At 42.9% G+C, this 8,846-nt stretch overlaps 2 protein-coding genes across 2 annotated transcripts in view; one reads left to right on the forward strand and one right to left on the reverse strand.

Moving 5' to 3' along the window:
- Window positions 1-8,846, forward strand: part of znf330 (zinc finger protein 330) — a 30,829-nt gene that overhangs the window by 6,628 nt on the left and 15,355 nt on the right. The gene's annotated exons all lie outside the window — the stretch shown is intronic.
- On the reverse strand, window positions 1,006-7,719 carry LOC119423014 (probable E3 ubiquitin-protein ligase HERC3; the record flags this gene model as incomplete). Its single annotated transcript, XM_037690426.1, is given in 5 exon segments — window positions 1,006-1,088; window positions 2,696-2,759; window positions 3,653-3,819; window positions 7,314-7,457; window positions 7,549-7,719. Coding segments are annotated over 5 exon segments (629 nt in total), but the record flags the coding sequence as incomplete, so codon positions are not given.

Raw genomic sequence — 8,846 nt, forward strand, 5'->3', positions numbered from 1 at the left:
AAGAATCGAACACTTCAAAGAATCGAACACTTCAAAGAATCGAACACGTCAAAGAATCGGACACTTCAAAGAATCGAACACTTCAAATAATCGAACACTTCAATGAATCGAACACTTCAAAGAATCGAACAGGCATACCTTAAAAAGTGACCACAGAGTGCGTGTCAAACCCAGTAAGGTGTGATCAAACCTCTGTCTGCTACTGCGTAATAAACATCCTTAATAAAAAAACATGATGTTGTAGTGAATTAGTAAAGATGTTTTTTAAAAGAAAATCTTCAAAAACTATTAACAGCAGTTAGATTAGCAGGCTTCATTCATTCAAGCTTTATTTGTACAGGTTAATCCCATTGAGCCTCAGGGACTCATTTACGAGAAAGACCTGATTTCTTAACTTATTATTATTATTATTATTATTATTATTATTATAATTATTATTCAAATTAAAGAGTAACAACAAAAGGTAAAGAGCTTCTATTATATTCTCTTCAGCCAGTAAAACACGTGATGTGTGGCTTTTAAAAAGTTACAGAGCACAGTAAAAAAAAGAAACTTGATAAAAAATTAATTCACAGACGTCACAACAAAACATTCTGATAAACCTTCAAACCAAAGTGTGAGCAGAGGAGCTGAATTTAGTTTCAGATCTTTCCTCCATGTTTTCTTGTCGAGTGGGATTTTGGAGAACCTGCAGCTTTTTTTTTTTATTCCATCTGTTCCCCACAAGCTGCCGGACACGCCGACACGGCCCACGACCCTTTGAGGAACACTGAGCCGATGGCACAAGGACCAGACTGAAACATGAAGTGGGTATGATGGAACTACCTGGATTCAGCACACATCGTTAGTTTCATTTAAAACTGAGCAACTGGCTGCGAGAAAAAAACTTCATTCTTTCATAGAGAACGCAGCGTAATGTTGCATCAATTAATGATTTCAGGTGCACCGCAGAGAGAAGTGAAACGTCAGCTTGAAGTTTAAATTTGAGGTGCTGAGCAGTCAGACCTGTTGTTCTGGTCCACAGCGATGCTCTGACCTCCAGGTACGAGCTCTTTGACTTCCATCATCCCATAACTCTCTCTGGTGATCTACGATGAAAACAGCAAACAATATTATCTTTGGCAGAATACCATTAGTCTACAATTTACACTTTTGTAGTTCACTGATAAATCTGATAATTCTCCATTTTATCTATGAAAAATACTAAAACAACCTGTTCACACACACACACACACACACGCACGCACACACACACACACACACACACACACACACACACACACACACACCCACCCACCCCACAGCCCTCCGGGAGGAAGCTGCGCTGCATCCGAGCAAAAACCTCCAGACTGAAGACCATCTGAACACAGACAGACTGACTGAACTGCCCCTCAGCCACTTTAACATCCATGCACGTGATCTGCTCATCGGCATCAGAAGCATTAGTAATGTGTGTGTGGGGTGGGGGGGTGGGGGGGTGGGGGGTCCTCTCCCAGAGAATTTGAATAAAGTAGATGCCATTCCCTGAATTCTGGTGTGTTTTAACAGGTTAACATTTAGTTGACCTCCACAAGTAACACTTGATTCAACAACTAGTTTAGAGAGCTGAAGTTCCTGACCAACAGCGCTCCTTGTGTGAATAGAGCACGCTCCGCTTCTCTCAGACATCCTAACCCCCAGTGTCCAAAACTGCCAGAACTAACGTAGTGCTAAGCTAGCAGCATACAATACAGCCACATTATCTAGAATGCTACAGACGTAGCGCTCTCATTCTCTCACATAGCCTAACCCCACCCCCACCCCGTCAACAGCCCGCACTAGCGTGGTGCTAAGCTAGCACACAAAACAGAAGTGTCTATCCTCCCCCCGTGAGCATCCTGCCAGGACAGATGGCCGAGGAGAAACTGCACGCAGTAGTTGTTGGTAACCAGGAAAACCCGGAGTGGAGTTTTAGTGGGCCAAGTATTTTCCTATTAATCAAGTGGAATGGATTCACTCACTAAGAAAGAGAACTCACTGGGTGAACTAATATTTCATTGTAAATGTTTGTGTGTGTGTGTGTGTGTGTGCACGCGCACGCGTGTGTGTGTGTGTGAGTGGGGGGGGGGACACGTCCCCATCACATATAATTGTTGCGACGCCCATGGATCTGCTGCTGCACTTTGGTTCTTTTTAACTTTTAATTTAGTCACAATAGTTGGTATCAAATCATTATTATTATTATGGTCTTATTTTAACAAACTTTTGTTCAGTTCTTATTGCTGCAAAGATTTATTTCATATGGGTTGTTTTTGAAATCATAGTAAACGGACAGTGAAGGGGAACTTTTTTTTTTTTTTTTTTAACCATATAATGGTTTGATGACAATAAACTTTTCCTCTGTGTAGCCAAAACTAACAGCTAGCTGTAAGCTGTTTATTGTGTTATATTGCAACATCAGGATAACATTATATAACGTTGTAATGTTATGAGTCATGTTTGTAGGAAAAAACACACACGGTGCGCACAAGTTTTATCAAATAACTGATTATTAAAAGCAACACGTGTGAAGGACCTTTAGGAGGAATGATAAATGATCATGAAGAATTCAGAAATTTTAAACATTTTAAAAATACACAACCTGTCTCATTACTAAAATACAAAAATCTGGTACATCAAAAATAAATATGTAAAAGGTGTAGAAAAAGTTACACACAGAAAAGTTCAGCAGAAATGTCTCCTCCACATCTCCTTCATAATCCAGAAGTTCCTGTAGACTTCTGTAAACAGGAAGTAAGAGCGAATAAAGACGACCAAGAAAAACAACGGAGAACTTTTAGTCTCAGTGAAGAACTGATACTGAAGAACGTCGACATGTGGAGCTAAAAACAGACGTTAAGATTAGCTTCGAGCTGCGCACGCTCACTTCAGAATCAATAATCAATATGAGTAAACTGGGGCACAGGAGAGTCCCTGCTCTGAACCCAAAGAAACAGTTTTGCAGCCTCTAACCTCGACAAGACCCGAGTCTCGTTCCAAACACTCGCTGCATTTCTGCAGACGAACCTGCAGAGTGTTCGAGCAGCAAGACCGACGCTCGTTGTTCTACAACTTTATTAATAAAGCACTTTATAAACAACAGCGCTGGCCAAATGCTGCACACTGATCTCACATTGAAGCAAGCACTAAAACTATAAAATCAAGTAAAACTAAAAGTAATGAACTGTTGAAATCATAAAAACAATAAAAACGTTTTGCTGTTGGCCTTGAGCTCAGGTTGTAAACAGGATCGTTATGAAATTACAAAAACATACAGTAGAAGTTTTACAACAGATTCACTTGTTAATTCCGATGTGAATTATTTACTGAGTGACATGTAGCAGAGAATCTGTTATTCCAGACGCCGTACGGCTGTTGGTAAATCCAGACGGAGCCGGCTGCTCCACCTCAGATGAAGTGAAGCGCTCGGTGCGGAGCCGGAGAGTTATGGAGCAGAACTCGGCTGCATTAACGTGTCGGACTACGCTGCACACGTGTAGAACAACGAGCATCCGTTTGTGGAGCCGATCACATTTTGATCCAGAACATATGGAATATAACGCATATTGTAATAAATAACTAGTTTCCAGCAGTTGTAGCAAACGTTGCGTGTATAAAATAATAAAAAGACTACCTGGCCTCGGTGGGGGAGAGCTCTTTAAAGTCGTCCAGTGAGGGTGAAACATCCAGCAGCTTCTTGTAGAGAAGCAGGGGGAAGTGCAGGTCCACCACCGTGGAGTTATAGATGGCAAGACCGCAGATGATCCCGACCAGGTGGAACCAGTTCTCCTCCACAAAGCACTGGACACGCACACAGACGTTCATTAGAGCTTTCTGACCAGTTTGTTCAAACCTACATCAGCTTCCTGAGCAAGAGCAAAAGTCACATTTTAACATTTTTTATTTTTTGTACTCTATTAATCCAGAGGAGAAATTAATTATCTGCATTTTTCACATCGCACACGTCCCAGGGTGGAGGCAGGTGGGGGTGCTTCACCTTTCCCACCCTCAGTTTGATGTTGTAGGTCCGGGGAGTTGAACCAGCAACTTTCCGATCGCAGGCCCACATTCTCTAGCCTCTGCGCCGCCACTCCCCTCCTCCACAATAGTTCAAGAGGAAACAAAAATCTCCAGCACGATTTGTCTCGTGCACAAATGTTACTGTTAACCCTTTCAGTCCAGTGAACGCTTCAGGGGGGCCGAGATGGTGCAGAGGCAGGGCAGCCGACCCGGGACCCCAATGTCCCATGTTCGATCCCCAGTCATCGCACACCTCGTGGTGTCTCTGAGCAGGACGCCTCAGCCCCAGTTGCTCCCCGGGTGCATTCAGCAGCTGCTCCACCTGGTGGTGGATGGGTCAACTGCAGAGCCAACTTCACCATCGTATGGAAACATGCGCTGACGTCAACACATTATTAATTTATTCACCGGTTTACAGTCAAACCGTTGTTGATTAAAATCACAATTTTCAGTCATTTTCTTACGGTTTAGTTTAGCAACGGTTCTTTTTATGATCCAGATGTTGGGAACTCTTATGTTGTGCATTTTCTCTTTGAAAAGAATCCCGCTTAAATTTTTTATGTCTTACTCTGAGCTGTCATTGTTCTTTGTTGTTGTTAGCATTTAGTCTGAACCTGTCCAAACATTAGACACCTGCTTATCAAATAAAAATAATTGTTAGAACCATGTTCATGTATATACTGTACATTTAATATATTCTGAATTATCTGTTAGGTATAACTTTTTTAATGTATACCTTTGATTTTTATGTTTTCAGTCAGGTCTGTTCGTTTTATGCAAACATAAAAGTGTTGTAGTAAAAACGTATTTAAACAGATCACAATTCTGACATCATCCTGGAAACAATGAGCAGATCCATGAGGTTGTGAACGTTCACCATCAGCTCACCAGTTAAGAAGCTGACACTGCTGTTGGTTCTGCACGTGCAAGAAGCCCAAGACCCGGTCTTATCTCTGCCCATGAACCGTATGTTTGACGGAGAGCGCCGGGTGAGAAGGCTGCAGCTGGCTCCTCCTGACCTCTTGTGAACTCTGAGCAGATAAGGCTATGAAAGTGAGTGGAAAACAGCTCGAGGCAGATAAAGTTCTATCTTATCTTGTTCTTGTGACTGGTCTTCATGTGTACATTTATGTAACCTCTCCTTAAAATCAGTCCTTGCAAGTAAAATACCAGTTTAAAATCTTCTCCTACCGTCGAGTGCGATTCTTTTGGGAAAGAGTTACTTTAAAAATTAGATGCGGGAAAAGAAGCTTTGTGAACGGAAATAAAATGAAGTTTTCAACAGGATTTTCTGAGTAAATCAAATCATCTATTTTTAGACAGATGTCGGGATTAAAACGATGGAGGCAGAAAAGTCTTTTGGGTCAGCAACTCTTTGTGGAAGTTCAGGACGTGGTCCTGCATGTTCTCGCTGACACGCATCAATCTGCACGTAAACAGAGACGACTGCTCTTGGAAAATGCAGATGCTGACTGATCACACCCTGCAGATCTATTTAAGGCTCAGTTAAAGAAAGTTAAAAATAATCAACGAAAAGCCACTGGATTTACTCAAACAGAGGCTAAAAACTCTCAGGAACCAATCGACAGAACCAGACGAGAAAGTGTCTTCGTTTCTTTGACTTTGTTCAACGGCTCTGACTGGAACATCATCATCATCATGCAGATGTGATGAGCATCATATGTGACGTTATCATGTTATATGATGGTGTCAAGACCGTGACACCGTGCTCGTTAGCATGGACCGTGCTGTAGTTGGTCATTCCAGTGTTTTTATTTCAGTGGGTCCGTCATACGTTAGAGGTAAAAATGTTTGGGTATCTACGACCTTGTGAAGCTCGTCTACAGCCAGTTAATATTTTTAGAGGACAACGGTATCACTGAGCCGTTTCAGTCTGGGTTCAAAGCCCGTCACAGTACAGAGAGTGCATTTTTGAGGGTTTAAAATGATATATTCTTGTCAACAGGTTCCTTAAAGGTTGTTGTTTTAGTGCTCTTAGATTTGTCTGCTGCATTTGACACTGTTGATCACAGGATTTTAATCTCTCATCTTGAGCACTGTGAGGGCATCAGGGGTGTCGCCCTCAATTGGTTTCAGTCATATTTAACCAAAAGGAGTTTCTGCGTAAAAATGGACAATTTTATATCTCCCACTGCTCCTCTTCCACATGGTGTCCCCCAGGGCTCAATCCTTGGCCCTCTTATTTGCTCTTTACTTACTCCCCCTCGGCTCTATTTTCAGGAAACATGGCATTTCATTTCACTACTATGCTGATGATTGCCAGATCTATTTTCCCATGGCACAAAACAGCACATTCCTGCAACTTACACACTGCCTTAATGATGTTAAGTCATGGTTTTCTCTTAACTTCCTTAGTCTAAATGAGAACAAGACTGAAGTTATGATGTTTGGACTGAGTTGCTGTCCCTCTCCCAGCATAGATCTTGGCTCACTGTCATTTTATGTCAGGGACTGTGTCACCAATCTGGGGGTGAAGTTTGAGTCTGATTTTAAATTTGAAAAACAGATGAGCAGTGTGTTGTTCAGAAAAGTTTTTATCAACTTCGCCCAACAGCAAAAGTGAAACCAATCCTAGAAAGACCTGACTTGGAGAAATTAATCCACACTTTTATCACAGCTCATCTTGACTACTGTAATGCGCTGTATGCAGACATTAGACCTCTCCTGCCCGTCTGCAGCTTGTGCAGAACTCTGCTGCTCGCCTGTTAACTCAGGCCCGTAGGCGCGAGCACATCACTCCCATCCCGGCGTCCCTTCAATGGCTCCCTGAGCACCACAGAATTCATTTTAAGCTTTTGCTGTTTGTTTTTAAATGCTTGAACAACCTTGTCCCATCTGTCTGAGCTGCTTCAGCCTTACTGTCCACCCCGATCCCTACGATCAGCTGATCGGTTGCTCCCTAAAGGCTGAAGCTCAGAGGTGACGGAGCGTTTGCTGTTGTTGCTCCCAGGTTGTGGAGCAACTTATCCTTGAGTGTCAGACAGGCCTCCTCTCTTCCTGTTTTTAAATCTCTTTTAAACACACATTTTTATTCTTTGGCTTTTAACATGTGATCTTATATTTTATGGCATCTTAACACGCCTGCCGTGAAACTGATATTGTATGTTTTTTATGTTTCTTTGTGTATGCTTTGCATGTTTTTACTGTCTTAATTAATTTGTCTTATTGTACAGCACTTTGGCTACCCTTGTGGTTTTTAAAATGTGCTATAGAAATAAAGTTGATTGTGTAAAAAGTCCTGTGCAAACGCTTACAGTGTCTGAGAACCACAGCAGGTTTGACTCTTTGTAATGAGTGAACATCCCATAAACAGGATCCATCAACTCCTTTAACAGCAGCAGGAAGAACTCTTTAGTCACTCCACCTGCGTCCACAGCCTCCTCACCGTCAAAGATCACCTGGAGGAGGAAGCCAGAAGTTGATAATTGGACCAAAGGAGAGCAAACACACAATTTCATTAGACTGACATTTAGTTATTAGTTCATTGACCTTGAGCGGTTTCTTGAGGTCCACATCGGAGTACATGGTGAGCTCACGCAGAGTGTCACTCACTAAATGGTTTCTGCGCACATGGAGCACCAGGTATGGGTTTCTAGCAAGGTGGGGTTCAAGAGTGAGCAGCATGAAGACGTTGTGCAGGTTTGCACCGCTTACAGCCATCTTGGTAGCATGGAAAGAGAAAATTACACCAAATAAGAACTGCACAAGAAGTGACACTGTACCGGATCAGTCGAGGCCCGGGTTAACCACCACCACCACCACCACCATGGAGACAACTGTGCTACTGTTAGCTGAACATCACGAGGAGGGAAACGTGTCAGGAGACAGAGGGAGAAGAGGAAAGTCAAGAATGTAGGACTGAAGGTTGCAACTCTAAATGTGGGGAAGTGCAGGAAGATGTTCAAAGAAAGAGTTTAGTCAAGAAGAAATATGACAGAGGACTGAAGGGAGGAGACAGGAATATAAGGAGATGCAATGAAAGCAAAGAGGGAGGTAGCTAAGACAAAGCAGAAGGAGCATGATGAGTTGTATGAGAGGCTGGACACTAAAGAGGACGAGAAGAACTTGTACTGATTGGAGAGACAGAGGGATCAGGCTGGAAAGGATGTGCAGTGTCTCAGCCCCTTATTGTTTGCTTTGGTGATGGACCGACTAACAGATGAGGTCAGGCAGGAATCCCCGTGAACGATGATGTTTGCAGATGACATTGTGATCTGTGGTGAAAACAGGGAACAGGTGGAAGAGAACTTGGAGAGGTGGAGGTATGCACTTGAAAGAAGAGGAATGAAAGTCAGCCGTAGTAAGACAGAGTCCATGTGTGTGAATGAGAGGGAGGAGGTGGAACAGTGAGGCTACAAGGAGCAGAGGTCACAAAGGTGCAGGACTTCAAGGACTTGGGGTCCACTGTCCAGGAACATGGGGAGTGTGGTAAAGAGGAGAAGAAGAGAGTCCAGGCAGGATGGAGTGATGGAGAAAAGTTTCAGGAGTGATTTGAGACAAAAGGGTGTCAGCAAAAGTCAAAGGAAAAGTTTACAAGACAGTGGTGAGACCAGCTCTGTTGTATGGTCTGGAGACAGAGACATGGACAAAACAACAGGAGACAGAACTGGAAGTGAAGAAATGAAGATGTTGAGGTTCTCCTTAGGAGAGACAAGGATGGAGAAGATCAAGAATGAGATCATCAGAGGTACAGCACAGGTTGAACAACTGGGAGATAAAGTTAGAGAGGACACACTGAGATGGTTTGGACATGTCCAGAGGAGGGACAGTGGTTTGGACATGTCCAG

This window comes from Nematolebias whitei, chromosome 16, assembly GCF_014905685.2.
Source record: "Nematolebias whitei isolate Nwh7 chromosome 16, NemWhi1, whole genome shotgun sequence".
Lineage (NCBI taxonomy): Eukaryota > Metazoa > Chordata > Actinopteri > Cyprinodontiformes > Rivulidae > Nematolebias > Nematolebias whitei.